The sequence below is a fragment of the Fusarium oxysporum genome, chromosome IV (assembly GCF_013085055.1).
Source record: "Fusarium oxysporum Fo47 chromosome IV, complete sequence".
NCBI lineage: Eukaryota > Fungi > Ascomycota > Sordariomycetes > Hypocreales > Nectriaceae > Fusarium > Fusarium oxysporum.
In genome coordinates this window covers 3,784,580-3,809,807 of record NC_072843.1, presented here as the reverse complement: position 1 = coordinate 3,809,807, position 25,228 = coordinate 3,784,580, and the positions used below count along the sequence as shown (strand labels likewise).

At 48.6% G+C, this 25,228-nt stretch overlaps 11 protein-coding genes across 11 annotated transcripts; 7 read left to right on the top strand and 4 right to left on the bottom strand.

Annotated features, from left to right (window-relative positions):
- The first annotated feature begins 28 nt into the window (after window positions 1-28).
- On the top strand, window positions 29-2,481 carry FOBCDRAFT_221884 (MBOAT, membrane-bound O-acyltransferase family-domain-containing protein). Its single transcript, XM_031178309.3, has 4 exons — window positions 29-542; window positions 593-1,233; window positions 1,295-2,156; window positions 2,212-2,481. The coding sequence occupies exons 1-4, from the start codon at window positions 287-289 to the stop codon at window positions 2,316-2,318; spliced, it is 1,866 nt and encodes a 621-aa protein (XP_031044196.2). The 5' UTR covers window positions 29-286; the 3' UTR covers window positions 2,319-2,481.
- A 21-nt stretch (window positions 2,482-2,502) lies between these two features.
- On the bottom strand, window positions 2,503-3,856 carry FOBCDRAFT_221883 (uncharacterized protein). Its single transcript, XM_031178311.3, has one exon. It carries the CDS (start codon window positions 3,550-3,552, stop codon window positions 2,683-2,685), a length of 870 nt encoding a protein of 289 aa, XP_031044198.1. The 5' UTR covers window positions 3,553-3,856; the 3' UTR covers window positions 2,503-2,682.
- Window positions 3,857-6,353: 2,497 nt separating this feature from the next.
- On the top strand, window positions 6,354-9,670 carry FOBCDRAFT_32264 (uncharacterized protein). The gene is made up of 2 exons (XM_031178312.3): window positions 6,354-7,792; window positions 7,841-9,670. The coding sequence occupies exons 1-2, from the start codon at window positions 6,773-6,775 to the stop codon at window positions 9,191-9,193; spliced, it is 2,373 nt and encodes a 790-aa protein (XP_031044199.3). The 5' UTR covers window positions 6,354-6,772; the 3' UTR covers window positions 9,194-9,670.
- Window positions 9,671-9,733: 63 nt separating this feature from the next.
- FOBCDRAFT_159936 (uncharacterized protein) lies at window positions 9,734-11,684 on the bottom strand. The gene is made up of 2 exons (XM_054704295.2): window positions 11,129-11,684; window positions 9,734-11,078 (listed from the first exon to the last, which is right to left on the bottom strand). Exons 1-2 carry the CDS (start codon window positions 11,504-11,506, stop codon window positions 9,876-9,878), a joined length of 1,581 nt encoding a protein of 526 aa, XP_054560270.1. The 5' UTR covers window positions 11,507-11,684; the 3' UTR covers window positions 9,734-9,875.
- A 780-nt stretch (window positions 11,685-12,464) lies between these two features.
- On the top strand, window positions 12,465-13,511 carry FOBCDRAFT_318736 (Alpha/Beta hydrolase protein; the record flags this gene model as incomplete). Its single annotated transcript, XM_031178316.3, has 2 exons — window positions 12,465-12,628; window positions 12,676-13,511. 2 exons carry the CDS (start codon window positions 12,465-12,467, stop codon window positions 13,391-13,393), a joined length of 882 nt encoding a protein of 293 aa, XP_031044203.2. The 3' UTR covers window positions 13,394-13,511.
- Window positions 13,512-14,124: 613 nt separating this feature from the next.
- On the top strand, window positions 14,125-16,209 carry FOBCDRAFT_221878 (mitochondrial carrier domain-containing protein). The gene is made up of 2 exons (XM_031178317.3): window positions 14,125-14,768; window positions 14,822-16,209. The coding sequence occupies exons 1-2, from the start codon at window positions 14,504-14,506 to the stop codon at window positions 15,970-15,972; spliced, it is 1,416 nt and encodes a 471-aa protein (XP_031044204.1). The 5' UTR covers window positions 14,125-14,503; the 3' UTR covers window positions 15,973-16,209.
- Window positions 16,210-16,466: 257 nt separating this feature from the next.
- On the top strand, window positions 16,467-17,894 carry FOBCDRAFT_221876 (WD40-repeat-containing domain protein). The gene is made up of 5 exons (XM_059609588.1): window positions 16,467-16,535; window positions 16,657-16,953; window positions 17,011-17,110; window positions 17,157-17,564; window positions 17,613-17,894. The coding sequence occupies exons 2-5, from the start codon at window positions 16,662-16,664 to the stop codon at window positions 17,806-17,808; spliced, it is 996 nt and encodes a 331-aa protein (XP_059464732.1). The 5' UTR covers window positions 16,467-16,535; window positions 16,657-16,661; the 3' UTR covers window positions 17,809-17,894.
- A 284-nt stretch (window positions 17,895-18,178) lies between these two features.
- On the bottom strand, window positions 18,179-19,185 carry FOBCDRAFT_32251 (FRG1-like family-domain-containing protein). The gene is made up of 2 exons (XM_031178320.3): window positions 18,754-19,185; window positions 18,179-18,700 (listed from the first exon to the last, which is right to left on the bottom strand). Exons 1-2 carry the CDS (start codon window positions 19,128-19,130, stop codon window positions 18,265-18,267), a joined length of 813 nt encoding a protein of 270 aa, XP_031044207.2. The 5' UTR covers window positions 19,131-19,185; the 3' UTR covers window positions 18,179-18,264.
- A 169-nt stretch (window positions 19,186-19,354) lies between these two features.
- On the top strand, window positions 19,355-20,682 carry FOBCDRAFT_159930 (uncharacterized protein). Its single transcript, XM_031178323.3, has 3 exons — window positions 19,355-19,453; window positions 19,540-19,692; window positions 19,741-20,682. The coding sequence occupies exons 1-3, from the start codon at window positions 19,402-19,404 to the stop codon at window positions 20,631-20,633; spliced, it is 1,098 nt and encodes a 365-aa protein (XP_031044210.2). The 5' UTR covers window positions 19,355-19,401; the 3' UTR covers window positions 20,634-20,682.
- Window positions 20,683-23,274, bottom strand: FOBCDRAFT_318732 (ZIP zinc transporter-domain-containing protein). Its single transcript, XM_031178324.3, has 4 exons — window positions 22,716-23,274; window positions 21,616-22,641; window positions 21,463-21,562; window positions 20,683-21,409 (listed from the first exon to the last, which is right to left on the bottom strand). Exons 1-4 carry the CDS (start codon window positions 22,987-22,989, stop codon window positions 21,151-21,153), a joined length of 1,659 nt encoding a protein of 552 aa, XP_031044211.2. The 5' UTR covers window positions 22,990-23,274; the 3' UTR covers window positions 20,683-21,150.
- A 1,074-nt stretch (window positions 23,275-24,348) lies between these two features.
- Window positions 24,349-25,216, top strand: FOBCDRAFT_221870 (thioredoxin-like protein). Its single transcript, XM_059609587.1, has one exon. It carries the CDS (start codon window positions 24,481-24,483, stop codon window positions 25,129-25,131), a length of 651 nt encoding a protein of 216 aa, XP_059467106.1. The 5' UTR covers window positions 24,349-24,480; the 3' UTR covers window positions 25,132-25,216.
- Window positions 25,217-25,228: the final 12 nt, after the last annotated feature.

Here is a 25,228-nt window from a genome sequence, read left to right as displayed (position 1 = left end):
TGGAGCTCCAACCCCCTGCAGCCACTGAGTGGAGAGCAGCCCACCTTGAACCGTGCCTCGGATCGGTGGGAGGTCCCTTTTTCTCAACACCACTAGCTCCATGTTACGCACCCCACGAAGGCCACGACTGCATCAATTTCTCTAGACGTGCGACTTGCTTTTATCTCTTCTCGCGCTCACTTTTTCGCATCAATTCATTTCTGTCGCTTTGTTGCAATTACTCTTCTTCTACGTATTCCGCCATGCGCTAAGCAGTTCGTTGCATTGACCCTGAACAGCCACCATCATGGGTCCTCTAGCTTTCTTGAGCAGTCTTTACGACCATGATACTCTCGACACACGATTCACTACGGCCTCTTCTACCCCCTACCAGAACGTTATCGAAGCGCGATTAGATCCGAGCATAAAAAAGGACTCTGCAGCGAAGGAGCGGAGCAGAGCGCAACCGTCGAAATGGAAGACGCCCGAGTTCTACCTTTACTATGTCGTCTTTGCTGTGGCCATTCCCTACATGTTCTGGATCACATACGATGTCTCTCGAGGTATATCTCTACCGCTACTTTTTGTGCGACCCCAAGCTAACAAAGACCAGAAACTGATCCTCGATACCCCAAATTTAAGCGATGGCTATCCCCGGGCTGGATTCCTGGACGACAGATCGACGTTTCCGATGCGCAATATGGTGTGTTCCGCGAGAATATGCCTTACATGGGCTCTCTTCTTCTTTTCCACCCGCTGCTGAGGAAGCTTTGGAACAAGTACAAGCCATTGCCTGAGCGAAGCCAGGGAGGACGCAACCGATTAGACCAGCGAGCATCATTCGATTTCTTATTCGCATTCATATTCTTGTTCGCTCTACACGGACTTTCTGCGTTCAAGATCTTCTTCATCCTCTGGACCAATTTCCAGCTTGCGACCAAGCTTCCTCGACGATATGTTCCGGCTGCTACTTGGATCTTCAACATTGCGATCCTGTTCGCCAACGAATTGACTGAAGGATGGCGGTTCCGAGTTCTATTTAGCTTCATTTCACCCCCACAAATGGGTCTGTATAAGAACAAGATGAGACTCCTCAACTCGGATTTGATGAACTTGGGAGCTCGCATGGATGGCACATTCCAGGGAATTTTAGCACGCTGGGAGGTTCTCTTCAACATCACCATTCTACGTCTTATCAGCTTCAACTTGGACTACTACTGGAGTATTGATCGTGGCAACTCTAATGCGCTCGAGGTAAGTCGTCATATTGCTTAGGAGTTGGGAATTATTTCTGATCATGCTCTGATGCTTATAGAAGAAGCAATTGGACCCAGCAAACCTCTCCGAGAGAGATCGCGTCAGCATCTCTGCAGAGCCTCGAGACTTCACCTTCCGTAACTATGTGGCATATGCCATCTATGCGCCGCTCTACTTGACAGGACCTATCCTCACATTCAATGACTACATCTCACAGTCGAAGTACCGAGCTGCCAGCATCGAAACAAGCCGAACAATCCGATATGGCATCCGCTTCCTCTTGGTTTTGCTGTCAATGGAGGTCATTCTGCATTATGACTGGGTTGGTGCGATCAGCAAGGGAAAGCCTGATTGGAGTTCGTATACGGCAGCACAATTGTCAATGCTGTCCTTCATGAACCTCCATATCATCTGGCTGAAGCTTCTGATCCCTTGGCGTATGTTCCGACTTTGGTCATTGGTTGATGGGATTGATCCGCCTGAAAACATGGTTCGTTGTGTGAGCAACAACTACAGCACACAGCTCTTCTGGAGAGCATGGCACCGTTCGTATAACCGCTGGTTGATCAGGTACATCTACATTCCCTTAGGCGGCTCATCGTTCCGTAACTGGCGGTCCACTGTGCGGTCCATTGTGACATTCCTGCTTGTATTCACGTTCGTGGCACTTTGGCACGACATTCAGCTCCGCCTACTGATCTGGGGCTGGCTGATTGTTCTGTTCATGATACCGGAGTGGACTGCGGCGGCAATCTTCCCCAAGAGCAAGTGGGAGGACCGACCAACAGCATACCGTATGCTCTGCTGTGTAGGCAGCGTGGGTAACGTGCTCATGATGATTTCAGCCAACTTGGTTGGCTTTGCTGTTGGGCTGGACGGTTTGCAGAGCATCATCCAGAGCATTTTGCATGACTGGTCAGGTATGTGGCACATCGAGACTCTGTGGAAGCACATCACTAACACAAACACAAACAGGGCTTATTTTCCTTGTTACAGCGTGCTCTTGTTTGTTCGTTGGCATCCAGGTCATGTTTGAGATTCGTGAGTCCGAGAAGCGACGTGGTATTTTGGTTAAGTGCTAGACGGAGTTTTTTCAGAAGTAACGGCGTGACGGATGCATGGGCGTTGTACATATACTGTGATACTATTACTAGCATAGGGCTCAAAGATAGTGAATTATTTGGATGGCTATGAGTAAGAAAACATGAGGCTCAAAATACTGTTTAGGTCGGACCTGATCATGCACAATTTGCTTCGTGTCTCGCATATCTTGTGAGGGTTTTATTAAAGTCATTAACTATTACTAACTAACACCGCTTTGTGATATCGCATGTTCTGGTAAAGGGTATCCTTGAAGGTCGCTCTGGTTAATTAGAAAATGCCCACATATAACGCCTTACATGGCTCTCCAACACTCCATGTTCCCAACAATTATGATAGACAAGCTCAATACACCCTGTCCTGTGCTTCGGGGTGGTTTCCAATAGCGTACTTGTTACCAGAAGAAGCCAGCTCAATATCGTTGGTGTCGGCCGGCTGCTGTGCAAACTTGCCATCCATACCAAGCTTCGTCTCCGTCAACCATCGTCGAACCCAGATGATACCCCAGACAATGCAAAAGATGATGACAATTCCGACCGCTATGCCCAGAATGTATCCTGCAACAATGCCTCGTCCACCCACATCTTGATAATCCAGGAAGTTGTATACGTAGAACCCCTGCGTCGCGTGGGTGAGGTACGCAAGGGCAAGGTACAGCGCAAGAATGAAGATCAACCACGCGATGTGCACCCATTGAGGGGGGTTCGTTCGGGGGATGATAATTTCGAAAAGTGCAAACAGGCTGTTCAAGCCATGCTGGCTGATGTTGCTCCAGGCGTTGAACTCCTCAGGGAACCAAGGCCCTTTATACAAAACGACCCAATAGACGATCGTCACGAGGAACGGGTACGTGACGATGGTCGAGTAGAACAGCGCATGAAGCGCCTGCAGCGGTCGCGGGAGACCATCGAGCAATGACCGGCCTCGAAGTGCGTACGTGGCGGTATGAACCGCCGCGACAGCAAAGTAGAAAGCGATGCCCCAGTACGTCAAGATGGTGAAGTAGCTGAAGGACCTGCCAACATCCCTACAACCGCCGAGTTCTTCGTGCGTGCATTGCCACCCGATGATGAAGAATCGCGTAACGAAAGCGTATATGCTGATGACAGCACGGAAGGCGAAGAGAAGCCACGGGCTCAAGAGCCAGGATGTTTCGAAGCGATTGGAAGGATCCCAGAGATCGTGGCCGAACCTAAAGGGGTTCTTGGGGGCCATTTTTATTTTTATTTCGGTGTAAGGAGAAACGAATGACGATTATGTTGTGTTGGGTGTAGGACCCTGCGTGCGTTCAGCTGTAGCTGAGGTGATGATATTTTTCCCAGCCGAAAGGGACGTGGCTTATGATGAGATGGAGGTTTTGCCTGATTGGGCAGTCATCGCCATGAAAAGCTTCACTTGGGAAATTTATATAAAATTACGCTTTCAGAATCTTGCAGATGTCGCCAATCTTAAATCTTAACTTTGTTATTACTCCGTGTATTCACTCTCCGAGATATTCGGAGGTTGTGGTATCTGGTGCTATGTTCGTCTGCTGATGGAAGCCATAGTAGATGGCGCAGCTCTAGTTAAGCATGTGGCTTGGCTCATAAGACAACTCCAGACTCCACAAAGAGTAAGTGACTTGGGAAGGATTAGTGAAGATGAGAAGAATGTGCCTAAAATAGCTCCACGTTGCGTTCTTGTGATTTGTCCCGGAAAGTCTCCTGTGGCGTTTTGATCTTGAGATGGGGACAGATATCACATCTTTCTCAGCAGTTTTAAGACTCCAAGCATACTCCATGATTCAGTTACGGATGCATACATCCAGCTGTCGCAGAGATTCAGCCTGTTATCTCGTGTATCATTTATCAGATATGAGATGAAGTTGTTTACTGTAAACGGAAGCTCCCGTCAGATTCACAGCTTGACAACGGACAAAGCCTTTAGCGCTTGCCACTGAACTCTATTAAACTGCCGATAACAGGAAATTCATGATTTCGAGTGGAGGTTAATTGCTCTTGTATATCTGATACGAGGCCATGAGGGTCAAGCCCCTGAACAAGCATAACCCAAGAAATTCTTCTTCGAGTTATTACCGTGGGAGAGACTCAACAGGAATGTCGGTCAGCGATTGAGTTTTTTGAGTTTGATATTGAGTGGGCAGCAATTCCCGAAGGTCTCCAGCTGAATGGAATTGCTTCTTCCCGGACGCTGGTCCAGTTGATGAGCCGTGCATTCTGCAGGACCCTTGCCTTTGCAGCCTTGGTAGGGTTGTGTCTTTATGGCTGAGACCTATGATCCTTCAGCATTCCTCAGGTCTACGTCGATAGCTGCAATCCTCCCCCGATGAGATATCCAATGGCTATATCAAAGATCGAATCGCGAGACCTTTGAGGCGCTGTATCCACCAAATCATTCAACTTTTGCAGTTCCCCCGTTTAGAGTCGAGTTATTGGCTGAGGGGCCCGACCAGCGTAACACGCAACATGGGGCCTTAGATGCGTGCCCCTGAACTAGAATCGGCCAGGAAAGGTAAATCGTGTTGCAGACTCCGTTCATATCGTGACTTTAACGAGGCAATTTCAATGTCTGCAATTGTCAGGCGCTTTACAATGATAGACCAGAAAATTAGCCTTTTGATCGGCTTGGCGGGATGGCGACATTGTCGATAGGGCGAAGCGCGTTAAGCTACGAATATCGAGGTATGCAAATGGGTCTCATTGTCTTGAGGTTGTCCAACTGATTGGCCTGTCTTTGTTTTGTTCTGTCTGTAGCAGCGTGGCTATTATAAGCCGCCCGTTGAAGGGCCACGCCAGCTTCTGCAAGCCAAAAAGGCTTGGTAAGAAGGGAAAGTGGGAGGTCTTGAGGTCTAGAACTATTGATCGGCGCTGGTTTGGGCTTGCTGCGATTTCCGTGTTGATCAGGTTTGCCCAACGCACCGACGTTGTCCTGTAGGGCTGCAAATTGAAAACAGAGCCTTGCTGCCAATAACTCCGTGTATTTCCCTGATATTTCCCTCTGCGACTTTAATAATACATGAGTAAGGGAACTCATTTCTTGTCGTGATTGCAAATACCATGTTTACTTATCATGTGGCAACAGCATTAACCACTACGAGCGTTAGCCAGGTACACGTTGAGTCTATTCCGCGGATTCCATGAAGACTTTCAGCCGCCCACTTCGGGCTTGAACTAGCCGCAGAAGATAATGTTCATCGTGTTCAACCTCTTTGCCTTGAGTGATTGGGTCATCGACAATTAATAGATTCAGTGCAATTAATATTCCCATCGGCGAATCTTCCAATTGCAAAATCTCATATCAAAAATATCCAGTCAATCCACTCAGAGCCCAACTGCAGCCCAGTCCAGTAGAGCCCCTACTGTTGTAGTGGGCCAATCCCGGGGCCTTTTTTTCAGGGGCGTCAAGGCCTGGCCAGGAACTGGCAAGGAGCGGCGCGATGGTACCTGGACTTTAGCGGCTGCTAGTGGTTGCGCTGTTCGCCAAGAGTACCCGACCCCGTTGTTGATGGGTGGCCGCTGCTGGCGTGGTTCAGAGTCAGGGGGGGCCCAGAGACACGGGAACAGCACAAGACAAGACAAGCAAGACAAGACAGGATTTGTTACTGGTCACAGGCTAATGATGGAGAAGGAGGCGAAGCCCAGACAGAATGGTAACCTACCTAGGTAAGGAAGGTAGCTTCAGTGAATCACAGATGAGAAGGACATATCGCATCGACCGATTCATGAGATGGTCTTCGTTTTATCCCCTTCATCTCGACTTCACATAATTAATTACCTTTCAATAACGTCTATCCTCGCTGTAGCGGACCCTTCAGCGCTTCTTTTTGTGGACTCTACAGTACGCCTACCCCGGATTGTCAACCTGAACCCCCTTCGGCAGCCAACAGCAACAATTACGCTTGGCTCTGGGCGGCCTTTTGTAGCTTTAGGTCCCAGTCCCTGATCTGATCAGCTGATGATCTCTCCCCTTTGAAGACCCGCGCTACAGATAGAGCTGCGACCTCTTTCCAGCTCCCACTCTCTCCCGCAGATCTCTACTTAGCTTTGCGATTCAACGTCCAACCTTGACCATCTCACTCGACTAATAACCGTTGTATCGCTATTGTTACACCATTCGACTCGACTTCAATACCGTGACTCATATTTTTTTTGGTGCCATGGCTGTCTCTGTCGCCTGAATTTTGGCTCTTGGCGGCGCTTCCACGATGCGATAGATTCAGCCCCCTCCTTTGTCTCCAACTACTTCCACTCGTTCCTCGATATCTCACGCTGTACCACATCGTCTTACGCGCATATTCGCCCAACCTCATTCTCGATTCGAGTCGTATCGACGTTTCCAACGCCTTCTCCTTGGCTACGCGCCTTTGTGCTTCCCAAACATCCCTTTTAGGAGGCTTGCCGTTTCTCACCTGTAGCCACTCACATCCGCCGCCTCCATGATGACCTCGGCCATTAGGCCTTCGTCACAAGTGTCTATTTCGGGCAGTGGCACCGCCACCATGGCCGCCAGCCAGCTTCAACCGTTAACGTATGACGGGGGTGAGCTGCGAATCGTCCTTGTGCCAACATCCGACGATGGGAACGACGCTTCAGAACATGACATTGGAGGCTCAGAGGTCGACCGCCGGTTTTCGTCCGACAGTTATAGATCATATAGAGCGCCGAACCAATCCATTCCGACACACCCTATCCCGTCTTTACAGGATGCCTTTGCCGAATCTCTGGACGAGGTCACATCCGAGACCGAAGGACCCGGTAAACCTAAATTGAGAGAACTTGATGCACAAGGTCGTCGGGGAAGATTATTAGAACAGGCTGCTGAGGACGAACCATTCGACACCTTATGGCGTTATCGACCTGGACAGCAACAGCATGAGATGTACAAACTCATCTCACAAATTACATTTGGTGTATACCTCTTGCTCAATAGTTTGGCTGCCGATAATGGTCAAGTCGTAACCATTCTTCAAGGTCATATTGATGAGGTTGATGAGTTTCTCGAGGTGATGCTTGAAGACTTTGCGCAGGCTCACAAGGATCTCACAGAACGCATCGCTCTTCTTCAGCTTCCCATGGCCAACAGACAAGCCTTTGAAAACATGCTTGAAGATCGGACCTTCAGAGCAAAGATTCTTGCCGGGAATGAGAGGATCGACCATATCCTGGCTCGAACGAATGCTGCCATGAAGCAATGGGACGACGATATTGATGCTGGACTTCGTTCTAGTGAAGCCTTTATGGAATGGCTCAATGAACATAAGAATATTAAATGGCCAGAGTCCGAGCCTGATCTGGACAGTATTTATCGGGCTATGAAGGGCAACGCTGATGGCTGGCTCAACACTTTCGACGACTTGAACAATCAGGCACAGGATCTGAACGGATTGGTTATAAAACTCATGACTATCGTGGCTGAAATGGAGAAGACGGCTGGCGAGGTTAGCCGCAAGACCTGGGTAAGTTGGTTTCAGCCTTGTTTCTTTCCTGTGCTAACGTGTTGAAAGGCAACCATCCCTCCGTTCACTATCCCGGTCGACGAGCCAAAGTCTGAAGAGCCTGCTCAAGTCGACTCTCCGTCGACAAGATCCAATACGAAATCGCTTACGCCCGTGGCCAGCATTCGTAGTGGTGAGAGTCATCGTGCATCCCACATGACGCAAGACGATCCCGAAGTGAATACTCTCAGTGATTTCCCTCTTCCTGGAGGCACACCCCTACTACCACCTACGACGTACCAACGCGCGAGCTTTAAACCTTCCCCGAACCTAAGCGTCTCGACTTCTTCACCTAGGCCCAATATCAGCGCAAGCGTGTCACCCTCATCTTCTGGACCCAACCTTAGTACTACATCCCCTTCATCTGGCGCGTCTACTCCCAGGGCGTCTGTTGCAGGGGATGCAAAACAGCCAGAGAGGGAGGAACCTGATAACAGTGATGCAAATAGCGGTTTCGACGATGGGCCTTTATATATCCTTCAACCCAAGGTCTACACCCCAAAATCCGCCGCAGCTCCTGTGGCTCCAGGCCCTGAGACGCCTCGTTTCGAAGAAACGAGTCAAAGACGAACTATAACACCTTCTACTATACATATCCCTGCTCCCGAAGAAGTTGAGGAACAGACTCTCAGACGAACGCTCACCCAGACTGTTCAGGATGCAATGGGACTGCAGAAGCGGACCTCATTGCGGCAACGAGTCTCATTGAAGAAGAATCCACCTGAGTCGATTCACATCCCTCCACGCACCTACGCCGAGCCGCCACCCAGCCGCCCATCTCCCTCTAATACAGCACCCCGTACGGCCAGATCTCATGCGCCCGATTACACCCTTGGCTCCGATCTCGAAGTACAGCAGCCTCATCGACTTCCCCGAGCAATCTCACATGCAGACTTCTCATCAACTCAATCCCATGTCCCTGTGATGCCTTCACCTCACTCCGAGCATCACCAGTTCTATCATAATACGATTCCTGTCCGTGCATCGCCTCATTCTCCTCTACAGCAGAGACCTCATACTGCCGGCCCAGCAGATGTCCAATATCGCCCCTCAGGATATTTCCAAGGTCATCAACGTAACCAGCCTTCTCGAATGGGCGGTATGAGTACTCTCAGTAGTGTCACAACAGCGACCTACGATGATGCCGCTACTGTTACTTCACGAGCTACTACCCAGGCCGGAGGAAAGCGAGTTAAGAAGAAGAAGAGTGCATTTGGATGGCTTAAGAAGGCATTCAGTCTTGATGAGGACGAAAAGGCGGATTATGAAGCACGCAAGGCCATGCAGTACCAGAACCAATACAATAATCAGTATTACGAGGGACACAGTCCCAAGTTCTTGGATGGAAAGAGAATTCGGTAGCGTGGGCAGATGAGGGATTCTGGATATTTGAGCTTTTGACGCGGTTAAATACTCGATCAAAAGTGTCTCCTATTTCACGCAAAACTTCATTTGCGAATTGATACCCGGCGACGACGCTCGCCTGATTTTGCGCATAAGCGTTCCTCACTCATTTACTTTGTCACTTGGATGCTCTCAGCATTACAGCATCTGCACATCTTTTGGAAATATCATTGATGGCATTACATTCCTACGAAAATTTTCTTTCTACTTGGCATGCCAGATTCTTCGGCCAGCGATGAAGGCGTTTCTGGTTTGGGCACTACGGTTAGGAAGATGCTTAATCTATCTTGCATCTTCATGTTTTTAGGACAGATTTAGGGGCCATTTGATGGAAGGGACGAAGTTGGATGTTGCTGAAGGATCTATAAAAGAGTTAAAGCCTGAAATGTCACGATGATGGCATTCCAGTATATTACAAATTTACGTATCAATGACCATACAGATCAGTCTCTGAGAATGAATGCTTGGAAATGTCCCATTCGCCATGGACATGTGTGATTCAGATGTGAAGGCACCCGATGTATTTACTCTTCTATGGCAGGGATTGAACTCATATACTCATATGCTTGTAATCTATGCTTCCAAAAGCAGACCAAAGCAATGTCCTTCAGCATGTCTCTTTGGCCAGCTCTGTAATCTGTTATTCCCCAAACCCATAACTCTTGACGCGACTAAAGAAGAATGGCTTGTCGTTCTTCAAGCCAAACTCACCCCAGTCATCCGTCAACTTATTGTAGCTGTAGAAGCCACGCCAGATAAGTTTGTTGTTACGGGACTCCTTGCCAGCACTTCGCATAGAGAGGTCCATGCGATACATGTACTTGGATCCTACGCCCTCGGTCTCAATAAAGACATCACCTTCTGGATCACGGTCTCGATCATGCTTTCCAATCGCTGGACCGGGTCGGTCTGTATCAGAGCCTTCATCGCGGTCAGCAGCGGTGGACAGGCGCCAGCGACCGCGAAGAGCGAGAGCCATGACGGCGGAGGGGAGATGGGGCTGTGCAACGCCGCGGTGGACGTTGAGCTCCTCGCGAGTCATGTGGTGCACGACATCTGCGGGTTCGGCAGTGCTGAGAAGGCTGATGAGTGTACCATCACGGAAGAAACGGAGGTATCGATAGTATGTAACGATATGAATGGGACTGCCCCACGTAGGCTGATTAGTTGAGGCTTGTCCAGTACGAACATAGTTGACTGTGGAGATATAGCAGCCATTGAAACGAATTCGTGGTCGTGAGCGGAAAAGCTGCTTCCAGGTTGGGTATACAGAGGGTATAAGAGACTCTGTGAAAGCAATGTTGGCGTCGCGCTTCCGCTGTGCAAGCTCAGAGGGGCTGATTACGAAACCATCCTGAATCTCAGGGCCTTCTTGTTCCTCCTCTGGCAGTTCGTCCCACTCGACGCCCTTTTCGAAACGGTAGATCTGTGAGCTGAAACCAACTTCTGGACCAAGAGCTACACGGCGCCAGATGCGCTGCTCTGAAGCAACAAGGTACGCGAGACGCTTGCACACTCGGGATAAGCGGGCGAAGTCTCCGACATCTGTGATTGCAACGTCGCGGAGGATGTGAATGAGGATCTCATCAGGAAGATCGGCCACAGGACAGGGTGGCTCGGGCATGCCCTCGATAGGAGGAGGGGCAGGCTCGATTTTCAACCCGGAGAAGCTGGCGATGAGTTCACCTATAGGTAGAGGCTTTGCTTCTACAACCTCTTCCGACTTGGGCGGTTGAGGAGCCTCTGGTGCTGATGCTTTAGTAGCTGTAGGTGAGACAGGTCGCGGGGCTGTCTTTTGGGGGAAATGCTTCTCACGATATCTCCGATCAACACCATTGTCAAGCTGTAGGTGCGTTAGTAGGGTTTCGAATAAGCAGAATTGAAATCACATACTCTGTAAGCCTTGCGGTAGAGCTTGAGACTATCGCCCATATTACCCTGTTCCTCCTTATGCATCGCCTCCTCAAAATGATCCAGGGCAGAAACGAGTTTCTTTCCCTTCCGATCATGATGAACATCCTGCGGTGCTTGAGCTACAGGCTCATCTTGATCGAAAGCACGGCTTTGAACATAATCATCGTCACCGTCATCCGCTGGCGCAGGTACATGCTTGTGTGGCAACGATGAGATAGGACCATGATGAGGTCGTCTTGAGGGTCCAGCCGGAGCCTCAACAGTTTCTGGGTGTTCACTCCTCGTTCTTAGATCTGAGATCCATTTCTGTCGGAAAGACTCGAGTTCCGAGTCGAGCTCGTTTGTGTTTGATGTCATGATGCTCTCTTGTCCGTTATGTCCGAAGTTTATCTTAGAAGCAGTAGGTTATTCATTACAATAAATTCATTATCACGTTGAGGCTATAAAGAGCAAACGTTCGCCGATTGAGTCAAGTGAGGATGAGGGAGATTGATTAGGGACAGGGGTTGGATTTGAAGGTGGTCGATGATAAGTCGTGATGGATGATGCAAAGAGCACGAATAGAATGCTGTGGTTCGCCGGCCGAGTCATAGTGGGCGATCGATTACGGTGGATGGATTAGGTTAGTGTGGTCAAGAGACGGTGAATGGGCATTACAAATCCAAACGTTGATCAACACAGAACGATATTGAGTGCGGTTTGAAAGTGAATTTAGTAAAATTACCAGGCCATTCACTCATTCGAATCATCTCAAGCATCTATGCAGAGCATATCGGACCCGTTGTGGTGGCAGTGGCATTGAACATCATGCAACTAGATTTCTTGATGCTTATTTACATACCCTATAACTGATGGTGTTACAGTTTGCGCCCACGTCTTTGCTCTTGGATAGAATTAGTATCTGAATTGGGCTTTAGTAGAATTAAGATATTTTCATATATTCTTATTCCTGAACGTTAACTGAACAACTCAATGTAGTGGAAGTGAGTAGAGTTCTCTGCATACCTATCACCCCATAGTGGTAGAACGTTAAAATCATCTTCAACTTCAAAGCCAGTCTACCAAGATATCTCGAAACCACTTTTGACCGAATACCGGCTATTGATTGGTGTAATTATCTTTGCTTAATGTACTTGCTCGTGAATTTCTAAACGATCGCTTGGTAATCTCAAGTCTTCAGCGTCATCAAGCGTCATGCCAACGTCGTCTCATATACGGTATAAGATCTCGAAGTGGGCGCGCGAAAGAGATAGCTCACGACTGAAAGAAACATAAAAACATATTTATTTAAAACCTTACTATAAAGCCTATCAGGATGGACCGTGCCTTCTATACTGCCCCTATCGACAATGGTGTGAGCATCGCTTATACTGATACCAAGCCTGATGGGAATGAGAAAGGCGTTGTGGTCTTGATTCATGGTTTCCCTCAGACTTCGTATCAGTTTCGAAAAGTCATCGGCCCTATCTCCTCAGCTGGGTAAGCAATATGGGTCGAAAGAATTCCTAGATACTCACAGTTCTTAGATATCGGGTGATCACCCCAGATTACCGTGGAGCTGGATACTCGCACAGAACTCAGACAGGCTTCACCAAGACCGTCATGGCGTCAGATATCTTGCAGCTTCTTGACCATCTCTCTATCAAAGATTCAGTCCACATTGTCGGGCATGATATTGGCGGTATGATAGCATATACCTTTGCCTCACGATACTCCGACCGTACAGCATCTGTCATCTGGGGGGAATGTCCCCTCCCAGGAACTCAAGCCCACGAGGACACATGGAAAATACACGGTGTTCAGCATTTCCACTTCTGGTTCCACCAAGTTCTCGATCTCCCCGAAGCTCTCGTCTCAGGCAGGGAGGAGATCTACCTCGGCCACTTCTACGACAAATACTCGTACAACTCATCAGCAATTGCCCAAGAGGACTTGAACTACTATGTCAAAATGTTTAGTCGCCCCGGTGCTCTCCGCTGTGGTTTTAATATCTATAGAGAGTTTGGGACAGATTCAGAAGAGAATCGTGAGTGGGTTGCCAAGAATGGAAAATGTAAAGTGAGGGCGTTGGGGCTTAATGGCGGGATGAATCAGTTCAGTGAGATGGCCGAGCAGATGATGGGGGAAGTTCATGAAAAGGGCACTTTTAGTGTTGCTTCGGTGCCTGAGAGTGGACACTGGATTGCAGAGGAGAATCCTGAAGGGTTTGTGAAGGCAGTGCTTGAGTTTGTTGGAAAGGAGTAGATAATGCTTGGGAGGGAGATTGATAATAAGAGATTGATAATCTTATCAAAACGATCAGCAGCCAGGTGTGCTTAACGTTACACTCTCACAAGATCTTCTGCTTGTCTTTAGAAGATACCATTATAACAGATTATGGTTTCAAACAAATAGCATCATTAGATTTCTCGTATCAAGGGGCCTGAGATTCGATTTATTTATTATTTTGCTCTTCACAACGTCTTGGTCCCTGCGCCACTTACAGAGCTCGCTGAAGCTCTAACAACCCTTTTGTCCAAGAGATATGCATGGAACCAATCAAAACCCTCCGTGACATCATGCTACGGAAATCTGCGGCTCTCAGAAAGCCCAGGGAAGCAGGTGACAGCTAAAATGACCGCATACTCACGGTACGTACCTCACAGGGCGCAAACCGTTTTTTTTGTGTACCAATCCCCGATGCTCCGACCCCGGGCCTAGCAAAACATTTGGGGGGCGATATCGCCATAATTTTTTGTTTATTTGCTTGGTAAGACGTGAATGCGATAAGTAAAATAAAGAGCAAACTATACAGAACATCTATGAAATACTAAGAGAGCATCGGTAATTGACTTCTCCTCTTTCTGGGTCGCACTACTAAAGCGCAATTTGATCGAGTGCGATACTAGCCGACCGACCGACAGACCGAATCGTTTTCTCCTACTCCGGCCGGCCTCGGGGATTTCATCCGGAGAGTCTGTCTTTTTCTTTTTTATTCCACAGCAAAGACACCTTATCAATCAGCTTTCGGCATTCAAATTCCAGAACGGAACTCTAAAAAAAAAAAAATCTCAGCGTCGCAAACATAACGTATCATCGATTGTTTTGTTCAGGGACAAAAGGGTGCTTTTTTCTCTACCGTTAGATCGCCACTCCTGCGAAACCTCTCCACCAAAAACCGCTACCATCGAGTCATCGTCATCGACACCTCAGCTTGCCTTTCCTTATCTCGACAACCCAACACATACCTTCTTCTCCTTCTTTCTCCCTGAGATTCCAGTACTCTTCTTTTTCATCAGACTTTGATCCGGTTCTCATCACCAATTGCTCGACCATGAACTGAAGAGAATAGTATATACTCGAATTACCCCAAAAATGGCCACTGCCGGCACAAATCGCCCCAGTGGCTACGACCACCACAATCACCACCAGAACCCCCTCCAAGCCGATGACGAGTTTTCGCTACGCCATATGATGGATGCCGAGCCGACGGGCCCCAACGACGGGAGGGATATCCTCAGTGGGAGTAAATCAATACCGGCGGCGGGAGCTGGGAGCAGCAATAATGGAGTTGTTGATATCACAGCGACGCAAAAGATGGTGTCGGCCATGTCGGGCAGTTTATTAACGTCATTGCTTGGTATGTCTCTCTTTTCATCCTGTATCAGGTTTATGCTCATTACTGTTGCACAGTTACACCCCTCGATGTCGTCCGCGTGCGACTCCAGTCGCAAAAGGCTCCTCGATCGACCGTCGATTTCTCTAAACTCGCAATTACTACCACCTCGCTCTCCCCCGCCCAAACCGCCGAACTCGGTATCACATCCTGCTGTCGCGAAGTCTTTTTCTCCGGTGGCAACGCCGAATTCTGTCTCGCTGCGCCTAGGATAGACGGTATCGTCGCGCCTCCAGCACCCGCCGAATGTGCCGTCGAAGAGGTACAACGCCGAACCTTCAGCTCTACTTTTGACGGTCTGCGAAAGATTGCCCGCAACGAGGGCGTTACAACTCTCTGGCGAGGATTATCGCCCACACTCGTCATGGCAGTTCCTTCGAATATCATCTACTTTACTGGTTACGATTATTTGCGATTTAACCCGAAGAGTCCGTTTTCGCACTTTTCCGATACATCGGCACCTTTGACTGCTGGATCAGCTGCGCGTGTCCTAGCAGCCACCGCCGTGAGCCCGATCGAACTTGTCAAGACACGAATGCAGGCCGCTCATGGAGCATCGACAACAAATCACCTTGTGGAAGCCTTCGAGAGTGTGAAGGAGATGGTGGGATCGCATGGATATACTGCATTATGGAGAGGCTTGACATTGACCCTTTGGCGAGATGTCCCTTTCTCAGGTCTCTACTGGTGGGGATACGAGTCGATACGATCAAGACTGACGGATTATCGTGAGCAACGCCATGGCCACTCATTACCATTCGAGGAGGATCTGTCTGAAGCAAGGAGGAGATCGCAGGTACAGGAGAACCACACCGAAACCTTCGTGGATGCCTTTACAGCTGGTGCTCTATCAGGGGCGTTCGCCTCGTTCGTCACAACACCTTTCGACGTCGGAAAGACACGAACACAGATCTACCAAGACAGCTCCAAAAAGGCCAAACAAAGCAGTGCCAGCGCAGTAGCAGCCCCCGAGGAGCGCAGTATGGTACGCCTCCTCTGGCACATCTTCAAGACCGAAGGAGCCTCAGGACTATGGAAGGGATGGATCCCACGAACCCTCAAGGTTGCTCCAGCATGCGCTATCATGATCAGCAGCTACGAGGTAGGCAAGCGAGCGTTCCGCGGAGTTAACGAGCGACGTCTTCACAGCTCCAACGATCGTTCGTGATGAAAAATGAACAAAGATGAATAGGATGGAAAAAGGAAATACCCCCAAAACAACGGAGAGGAAATAGATGAATTTGGCGTTATAGGGGAGGAGGTGAAACAAGAACTCTTCTCCTTGGAATTGGCAATTGCTGTTGCGATTGGTTTTTTCGTATTCTTGACGATAGATGGAGCTCTGTACCAAATATGAGCGATAGATAATAATTGTAAAATATATGTAAGATCAGATATGCTAGCATCATGGGTTGTCCTCGTTTAGGCGTGACTATTAAACACATAGTACAGCAAATGTACTTTGAGTGACTAACGATAATATGAAACTTCTAGACGTAGAATATAAAGAATCTGTCAGTATCGACGACATGTAATTGATTTCTTGCGAGTCTGGTCTGTAACTCTGGGCATCTGAACCCAAAGTTGGGCAATATTCAGTTATCGAGGCCGCGATTCACAACGAAAAGTGGGACTTTGAAGACTTCAATCTTCAATATTTGGGTCTCAATATCATCAGACTTGGACAAATACCTACTTAAGAATAATAGTGATATAATTTAACTATTCAAGGTGAGTTTACAAACATATTCCAATTTCCTGGTTTCAATCTCCGGGCTGTTACACTTGACGATACCAAGAACTCATCAAATTCTTCACATCCCATCCTCAATCTCACTAACACTCATCATAGCCATCATGTACTCACTCAACTGCGCCGACGGCCTCTCCCTCGGCAGAGACGTATACGTCCTCGACATACACAGGACATCTGTTGGTCTCGCTTCTATTTCATCAGACCAGTTCCTCTCTGTTCTCGACCCAGCTCGTCTCTCAGCAGGTCCTCAGCGTCGTCTGCCCACCCAGCATGGCAACTTGACCACGTTGCGGGTGTTTGATAGCAATGCTTCGGTTGTGTGTACCGCTGGTGAGAATGGAACTGTTGGTGTGTGGGATTTGAGACAGGGTGCGAATGTTGTGCAGTTTCAAGGCAAGTTGTGGATTCGAATGAAGTCATGGGTAGGAGAGTTGCTGATTGTGAGTGTAGCTAGCCAAGCCCCTATTCTATCTATGGCTTGTAGTCTTGATACACAGACTATCGCCGTAGGAACAGAACTCCAAAACCACACAGCATCAATCCATCTCTGGTAGACTCCCTCCTTGCCACTCAAAGCTCCCCTCTAACAATCCCAGGGACGTCCGCTCAACACCATCATCCAAAGCACACTACCAAGAAGTCCACAGCGACGACGTAACAGACCTATCCTTCAACCCCTCCAACCCAGCTCTTCTCCTCTCCGGCTCAACAGACGGTCTCGTCAACGTTTACGACACCCGCGTTGCAGATGAAGACGATCTCACAGTGCAGACCTGCAACGTAGACGCTTCTATTCACCGCGCTGCATGGCTCTCAGCGACAGAGGTTGCTGCTCTCTCTCATGATGAGCGCTGTGCACTTTATGATGTTAGCGAGGAGCGCGCAAACGGTGATGCTGTACAGGACTTTGGCGATATGAGATCTGTTCTGGGATGTCAGTACGTCGCTGATATTACGCCCAAGATGGATGGTAGCGGAGCTATTCTCGGTGCTGGAGCTCAAGAGTAAGACTACACTCCCCCTTTTGTGAAACTGATGCTGACGTTATGTAGTAAACAAGGATTTGAGCTTGTCTTTCTTGCTAAGAATCCCAATGGTGAGGGATGGGCGCTGGATCGGGAGAACAGTGTTGGCTTGCCTGGTGCTCATGGGGAGGAGATTGTGAGGTCTTTCTGCTTCTTTGACGAGGCTCATGTTGTGTATACTGCCGGTGAGGACGGAAATGTCAAGGCTTGGAGACCCAATTGATAGAATTGATGAAAATAAAATAGACAAACAATATAGCGATCAAATTAGATACGGCAGAGTGTATGTTTTGGCATATCTTAGTTGAGGACATGTTACTGAGAGGTAATACGCTCATTTCAGTTGGTTCAGAATTGCCCCCCGAATCATGAAGGGACGGTGTCTTTTGTTGAAGATGCAATTTCATTATGTATTATTCGATGTAAGTGTTTGGCTGCATAAGCTTCGACCAAAGCACACTTTATCTGTTTTCAAGTACGAGCAGTAGTCTCCCTCGACCCAGCCATCCATGTCCGCCTAACTTTTGAATTCATGAATGTTGAGCCAGCTGTTGGTGGCCTTTGCTAAGACAAGGCGTTAGCCGAAAGCACCAGAAACCGTAGGCATCAATACTCACAGCAGTCTCTGATTTTGAACCACGGATATCCCCATTGTCTTTCTTCCATGACCTTTGTACCCTCAACTAAACTTATCATGCTTACTCTTCACCTTAATCTCCAACAACGCCTCATGATAATCGCCCTCCCTCCTCGCCCTCTTCAACTTCCTAACCTCATCCTCATCCAGTCTCCTCCCCGCCGCCTCCTCCAACTCCCTCCGACTAATCTTCGCCAACGCCTTTTCCTCCTTTGACGCGCGCAACTTGGGCTTGAACCGCGCCTGCATTCTTATCCGAAACGTTGTGTCGAACGAGATAGTGTCTGCGTCGCCGCGCACGTCTACGGCTTTGGAGGAGGCTTTGCTGGGTGCTTTTATGGTGAGGAATGTGTCGCGCAGGGTTTGTAGTTGGAAGGTTCCGGGTGTGTCGCCGGTGGGGATTACGTTGAAGGATTCGAGGGGGGATACGGCTTCGGAGGTGGCTGAGAGGAGACCGATTTTGTCGCAGGAGAGGTATCTGGGCTGCGCATTAGCTACGGGGTGTAATTGTAGATGAGGGTATTAATTTACCTTCCGTGATGGCCTTTGAAGCGAAAGTTCTCTGTTCCAGCAACGCGATTCGCGACCCAGACTTGTCGCACATCATGCGGTTCCGCCGTCGTAGGATTCCCATCAATGATATTCTCAATCGGAATCGTGAACACCTTCCCAGTCGTATCACACGCCAGCGCCGACGGTTCATCCGTCGGTAAAACAATCATGATCGGCCCAACAACATCAGTCGCTGCCTCAGCAGAAACCCAACTGTCGTCATTCTCTGCATCTTCGCCCGTCTTTTGCAACTGCCCAGCTTCGTCGTCTACGCCATCGCGTTGAGATTTCTCGGGGTCTGTTCGCTTGCGCTTCTTGACTTTCTTGTCGCCTTTGAATGTCAATGGCTTAACCATGATCGGATATTCGAGGTTTAGCTTGATGAATTGGTTACAGGCAGGTTTGAGGCTGTCTAGGGCCGACGGTCAACGCCGGGATACGGCGAGCTCCACTACGGGAACTGAGCTGTTCGGGAAGGTGATTGGTTATGTAATCGATCCTCCCCCGCAACTCACGGTAACCTCTGTAAGAGAAAAAGAAATAAAAGATGAGAATAATTCTCTGACTCCATTTATTTTTTTTATCTGTCGTATAAGTTGAGTCATTGATTGTTGTATCTCAGTCAAAATGGTTGCCCAAGCTCATGCTGTCTCTGTGTCTCTTCAGGACCTCAAGGATGGTACGTACCTCTCAGATTCATGATAGCGCCGCTGTCATGATGAATCTCTCTCGCCTTATAAAACAGCACAGTCTAACAATTCATAGGCAACGTTCCGTTTGAAACCCTCAAAGAAGCCTTTGGTCCTGATTCTCTCGGAATTCTCGTCGTAAAAGACGTTCCCAAAGAATTCCCCGAACTTAGACACCAAGCTCTCTCCTACGCCTCATACCTCGGCAACCTCCCCAAGGAAGAACTTGGTAAGTTGTCATGATACTAGTAAACAACCCTCACTAACACAAGTCAAGAGAAGCTTGAAAACGCCAGAGCTAAATATCTAACTGGCTGGTCCCTCGGAAAAGAGACTCTCAAAAATGGTCAAGTCGATACCTTCAAGGGCTCATACTACGCCAACTGCGCATTCTACATCGACCCATCTCTTGAATGCGCCAAACCAACTGAAGAATTCTCCATCGACACATTCCCCGAATATCTTGCCCCCAATGTATGGCCACCAGAGAATGTCCTTCCAGGCTTCAAGCCCTCTGTCACCTCGCTATGCCGCCTCATCATTGACGTGGCTGTCCTTGTTGCGCGCGCTTGCGATCGCTTTGCGCAAGAGGATATCCCAGGTTATCCGGATGGATACCTAGAGCACGTTGTCAGCACTTCTAGCACCACCAAGGCTCGTCTGCTGCATTATTACCCTCAAGAAAATGACCCCGCTGCCAATGGCGGTGATGAGGATGATTGGTGTGCTACGCATTTGGACCATGGATGCTTAACTGGACTTACATCAGCGATGTTTATCGACGAGCACAAGACAAGTCCTGCTGTACCGGAAGTCACAAACTTGAATGGTGCTTCTCTTCCACCCCTTGATGAGCTTCCCTCATCCCCTGATCCTTCAGCTGGTCTGTACATCAAGTCTCGTACAGGCGAGACAGTTCAGGTCAAGATTCCTCGCGATTGCATCGCTTTTCAGACTGGTGAGGCTCTTGAGCGTATTACTGCTGGTCGCTTCAAGGCTGTACCTCACTTTGTCAGGGGCGTAAGAGCTAGTGTTAGTGATGGAAAGATCGCTCGTAACACGTTGGCGGTGTTTACTCAGCCTAATTTGGGTGAAGAAGTGGATATCAAGCAGCACCTCACTTTTGGAGAGTTTGCTCGGGGTATTGTTGATAAGAATACTGTCTCATGATAGCTTGGTCAACACGCAAATACAAATTTTACGATGCAGTTTTGAGTCACGTCGTGTTGTTGTTTTGAGAGAATAATTACCATCGTGGTTTGTTCAAATGAGTGTGTGTATTTTAAGCTCAATCCAAGACAATCCTGACAGCCTAGACAATATGGCATATAGCCAAGATGTTTGTTTTTTCTTTTGTAGCATACATATAAGGAGGGTGGTTTGTACTCCACGAACCTACTTAGATATTACTCTAGTAGGGTAAAAAGGGCAGCACGGTCGTTGGAACAGAAGCGAACCTTGGCAGAGATGATAATGTATCCGGCTTTACAATAAACCAATCACTATCAGCCAAGAAAAGAAGAGAAAAGAAGGGCCCTGAACGGATGTATGCAGAAAGGATCGATAATATTACCAAGAATTCGGCCATACAACCGGCAAGGGCCATGATCACAAATGATCGTATCCTAACATGGCATTCTTGAAGCATCAAGCACGCAAGTCAGGTTCGAGTAGACCAGTAAGCCGATTAGGCCCAAGCACCCACGAGACTCATGAAGAAAGCCCCGAAGAACACCAAAAGGCAAGCATAGATACGCTTACGACCGCGGAGGAATCGCCAGCTTTCGTCACTGAGGAAGTCTTGAGAAAGAAGCTCAACCAGCGAGGCAAAGGTGAGAAGTCCAGCCGAAATGGCATTCATGACACCAACAACAATGAGGCCAATTTCGGAGTTGGGGCTGTAGAGTGTGTGGGTAGCAAGGCCGATAGCTTGCCCCAGAGGAGTACTGATGCTAATGTTAGTGGACGATACAGTACGAATGGTAGCTTCAATACTTACGTGCATCCATAGGCAAGGGCCATGAACCAAGGCTGCATCTTGCCTTGAGGCCACTTGACGGAGGCGATTCGAGAGCCTAGAGCCAATCCTTCAAAGGTTTCTACAATCGTGTCAGTCCAAGTTCAAAACCGCCAACATGGTATGCCAACTTACGGTGAAAGATAATGGCAATGAGCAGAATAATGAATTCGTTGCCAATCGAAACGCTGAGCGCCATGCCGATAAAGACACTATGGAAGAGAATACCAAGCTCGAGCAAGACACACTGGAGGAGCTCCTTACGTTGCTGCTGCTCTGGGGTCAAGCTTGGCATCTGTACAGCCTCGAGGCTCGTCTCCTCGAGGTTCTTTCTTCCAGATTGGGCGTTGTCGTCATCTTCGCAAGCTTCTTCATCCAGATTCCCCAATCGTTCATCTCTGCTGTTCAAGACAGAGAGTCCCTGGCCAATGCTGGAGGATCGTCCACGAATAGGTCCCATATCCCGGATGGGGAGCATGCCTGTGCCTCCCATGCACCCACCACTGTTAGAGTTGCCATTCTTGGCATCGTTGTCGGTTCCAGACGTGATCTCAGCAGGTGAAACATGGCGAGATGGGTGAAAGACCATCTCAATAACAGTGACAAGGAAAATGGCAGCAAGAGCAATAGCACCAGGCATGGCAGGGTAGTCCTGGTTCCAGAAGCTGCTCAGGCAAGGGTCCCCGAGAGAGATGAAAGCAGTGGGGAGCAAATGGACAAAAGCCGTAGCAATCAGCACGCCAGTGCCGAAATGGCGTACAGCAAAGAAGAAACGAGTCGGAATCCTCAGACCTGGGAACTTGGTAGCCATGATAGGGAAAGCGCAAGCAAGCGTCGAAACGCACAGGATGATGAACAAGGCTCCAACATGGAGAGGAGTGTTGTATTCAGCCTTGTTGACACCTCCAGTCTCGCAGGTGCTTCGCTTGCGGAGAGGCGAGACCTGAACAGGAATCGACTCATGGGCCTTGGGGGTTGAAGTCATGGCAGCAGGCGCAGAGGCAGGGGAGTTCCAGGATGAGATGATCGTCGAGACAACAAGAACAGAGAGGACCCAGACGGTCCAGCTCCAGATGTGCGAGGCACATGACGAGAGGGTGCCTCGATGAAGACGGATTTGGTCATCACCACCATCTACCGTCTTGAGATACGAGGACAGTCCTGGGTAAGTTAGTATTGGAATGAAACTGATATGTGGATTATGACAAGGAATAATCATGAGATTTTTGACATACCCGAGATACGGGACAGTCGTCCCGCATCCTTTTCAGAGCCCAGGAAGGGCTCTGTAGGATGACTCCCCGCTTGATTACTTTCATCATGTGAATTCAATAGACTTCCACTCGTGCCTCCACTTCCGTCATCCTGCCCAGCATCAACATGCTCGCGGAGGTTGGAGATGCCATTGAGATCCTGGCGCGTGGTATTCATGGCTGCCAGAGGAGAAGGAGCTTGATTCCAAGTCAAGCGCTGGTAGAAAGATTCGTCTGCTTTGGAAAGGCAAATCATTTTTTGGGAACTTTTGGGATGATGAGTTCAGCCCCAAATTTGTTGAAGAGGATCGTTTGATAGGGAGCCCGTTTGAAAAGTAAAGTTTGTTTGTCGTCACGGGCAAAAGGCCACGAATACAAAGTCTCGGCCGATTACAGTCAAACAGAGTAGTCCAATGTTGATGAGTTTCGATAATTGCAGTGAATACGTTACAATTTGGAAGAGGTTCAAAAATTGGAATTGATGCGATGACGGAGATATAAGAGAATAGAGTTATCGCGTAGTGTACTACTTTAAATCGGTCGGCAGACAAAAGGGTTAAAGTAAATGGCACCTGGATAAGCAAAACACAGCCGCTAACTCCACTCACCTGCTTCAGAAACTGGGGGAGGTGGCATCCATGAACATTGGGATCCAGATCAGGTAAAGACTTTTTCTTGTCTTAGTCTTGGGGAAGTCGATATCCCCGGCTTCGCCCGCGTGACCAACAGCCGAAGACATTGACTCAGTGTTTCTTGATTGGCTCGTGACTCGAGATACACGGGTCAATACGGAAAACCACGAGCATTTTCTTGTACCTCGTCCCCGCAATCTCTCTCCTCCGTTGGGTCCCGGTCATCGGCCGGAAGAAGCATGCAAACGGGCGGCTCAAGAGCTCGGGAGACCTCCGTAGTTACCTACCTACCTACCTACCTACCTACCTACCTACCTACCTACGCTACGTTATGATCCATGAATAGAAGAATATGCACAAACTATTGATCACTTGATCACGGTACAATCTCAACACTGAAGCCCGTGAAAACGTAGAAAAGTCTAGATTTTCTTTTACCCCACAGGAATACGATCGAATACGCTTCATCGAACCAAGCCAAACGCCGGCAGAGAATTACAGCCCTCCCCGTCTTGGCACGCCATGTCTATGCCGTATAACTTGCATGTCAATTCGGTGAATCGAGGTGAAAGCCGAAGGGTCCAATAGCTTTGAGTTATCACGAGTAAGCATGTCTCGTCACTTGTCCAAGATAACTAACTCCCTGCAGCTTGACCGCACTCACATGCGGTAAACTTCCGGAATAGAAATGAGGCCCAAGTGACGATGAGACTGCCAATTGTTACATCGATGATGCGTCTGGTCTTGTGTTTGTTCCCACCCATATATTACTGGTCCGCTATGATCGACAAGAGTCTTGGCTATTGTGCTTGGGCTGTGAATCATTTAGCACTGTAGAACAAGCATACCTCAAGCTTGATAACCATGATTCAAGTCGAAAAGACGACGAAAATAATGATCAAGACATCAAGGTAAGAAGGTTTACGGTATGGGTCTTGTCTAGGATCATATACGAAATGGAGCTGCGATTACATAAGACGTGATGTGATGATGCTGCGCAATTGCATCATCCTTGTTCACATGAATACAACCTCATTTATACTCTGTGATAATCTCAAAAACACAGCATCTCTCGTCTCCCAGCTCACCTAAATCAGCATCTCAGATACTTAAACATGGCCCTTCCTCCTAAATTCGCCGGGCAGAAGCTTCAGTTCGCCCACCCTCCCGCCTCCGACTCAGCCGTCGCTCACACAACTCACACTCTCGAGTTCTACCTCGACTACTGCTGTCCCTTCTCCGCCAAGATCTTCCGCACGCTGCAAAACGACGTGATCCCCGCCATCAAGGCCAACCCAGCCTGGGCATCCAGCCTCACCTTTATCTTCCGCCAGCAGATCCAGCCATGGCATCCTTCTTCCACGCTCATGCACGAAGCTGCTCTAGCTGTTCTTCGTCTTGCGCCTGAGAAGTTCTGGGAGTTTAGCGCTGTGTTGTTCGATGAGCAGCAGGACTACTTTGATGTGAACGTTGTGAACGAGAAGAGAAATGATACGTATCGTCGTTTGGCAAAGGTTGCGGCCAAGGTTGGGGTTGATGCGGATAAGGTGTTTGAACTACTTGTGATCTCTGACAAGCCTGGTGAGGATGGGGCGCTGAATGCGGGTAACAAGGTCACCAACGATGTCAAGGTTATCACCAAGATGAACCGTTTGATCGGTGTGCATGTCACTCCTACTGCAGTGTTTGATGGTGTTGTGCAGGATGTTAGCTCTGGATGGACAAAAGAGCAGTGGATTGAGTGGCTACAGAAGAATGTCGTTTGACTTGAATCAGAGGATAGACATAAGAGCCATAAACTCTGAATGGAATAAATGAATCATGGTATAGACAATTGAAGCTGTCAGCAAATCTTCCGAATGT

Coding starts and splice junctions, on each gene's coding strand:
- FOBCDRAFT_159930 (XM_031178323.3), top strand. CDS start 19,402: ATGGTTGCCCAAGCTCATGCTGTCTCTGTGTCTCTTCAGGACCTCAAG. Junction 19,454..19,539: donor TCTTCAGGACCTCAAGGATG/GTACGTACCTCT, acceptor AACAATTCATAG/GCAACGTTCCGTTTGAAACC. Junction 19,693..19,740: donor CCTCCCCAAGGAAGAACTTG/GTAAGTTGTCAT, acceptor ACACAAGTCAAG/AGAAGCTTGAAAACGCCAGA.
- FOBCDRAFT_32251 (XM_031178320.3), bottom strand. CDS start 19,130: ATGGTTAAGCCATTGACATTCAAAGGCGACAAGAAAGTCAAGAAGCGC. Junction 18,701..18,753: donor TTCAAAGGCCATCACGGAAG/GTAAATTAATAC, acceptor TGCGCAGCCCAG/ATACCTCTCCTGCGACAAAA.
- FOBCDRAFT_159936 (XM_054704295.2), bottom strand. CDS start 11,506: ATGACATCAAACACAAACGAGCTCGACTCGGAACTCGAGTCTTTCCGA. Junction 11,079..11,128: donor TCTACCGCAAGGCTTACAGA/GTATGTGATTTC, acceptor ACGCACCTACAG/CTTGACAATGGTGTTGATCG.
- FOBCDRAFT_221883 (XM_031178311.3), bottom strand. CDS start 3,552: ATGGCCCCCAAGAACCCCTTTAGGTTCGGCCACGATCTCTGGGATCCT.
- FOBCDRAFT_221870 (XM_059609587.1), top strand. CDS start 24,481: ATGGCCCTTCCTCCTAAATTCGCCGGGCAGAAGCTTCAGTTCGCCCAC.
- FOBCDRAFT_32264 (XM_031178312.3), top strand. CDS start 6,773: ATGATGACCTCGGCCATTAGGCCTTCGTCACAAGTGTCTATTTCGGGC. Junction 7,793..7,840: donor AGGTTAGCCGCAAGACCTGG/GTAAGTTGGTTT, acceptor ACGTGTTGAAAG/GCAACCATCCCTCCGTTCAC.
- FOBCDRAFT_318732 (XM_031178324.3), bottom strand. CDS start 22,989: ATGATTTGCCTTTCCAAAGCAGACGAATCTTTCTACCAGCGCTTGACT. Junction 22,642..22,715: donor ACGACTGTCCCGTATCTCGG/GTATGTCAAAAA, acceptor TAACTTACCCAG/GACTGTCCTCGTATCTCAAG. Junction 21,410..21,462: donor GCCCTTGCCTATGGATGCAC/GTAAGTATTGAA, acceptor CATTAGCATCAG/TACTCCTCTGGGGCAAGCTA.
- FOBCDRAFT_221884 (XM_031178309.3), top strand. CDS start 287: ATGGGTCCTCTAGCTTTCTTGAGCAGTCTTTACGACCATGATACTCTC. Junction 1,234..1,294: donor GCAACTCTAATGCGCTCGAG/GTAAGTCGTCAT, acceptor TGATGCTTATAG/AAGAAGCAATTGGACCCAGC. Junction 2,157..2,211: donor CATTTTGCATGACTGGTCAG/GTATGTGGCACA, acceptor AAACACAAACAG/GGCTTATTTTCCTTGTTACA.
- FOBCDRAFT_221878 (XM_031178317.3), top strand. CDS start 14,504: ATGGCCACTGCCGGCACAAATCGCCCCAGTGGCTACGACCACCACAAT. Junction 14,769..14,821: donor TTTATTAACGTCATTGCTTG/GTATGTCTCTCT, acceptor ACTGTTGCACAG/TTACACCCCTCGATGTCGTC.
- FOBCDRAFT_221876 (XM_059609588.1), top strand. CDS start 16,662: ATGTACTCACTCAACTGCGCCGACGGCCTCTCCCTCGGCAGAGACGTA. Junction 17,111..17,156: donor ACAGCATCAATCCATCTCTG/GTAGACTCCCTC, acceptor TAACAATCCCAG/GGACGTCCGCTCAACACCAT. Junction 17,565..17,612: donor CTCGGTGCTGGAGCTCAAGA/GTAAGACTACAC, acceptor GACGTTATGTAG/TAAACAAGGATTTGAGCTTG.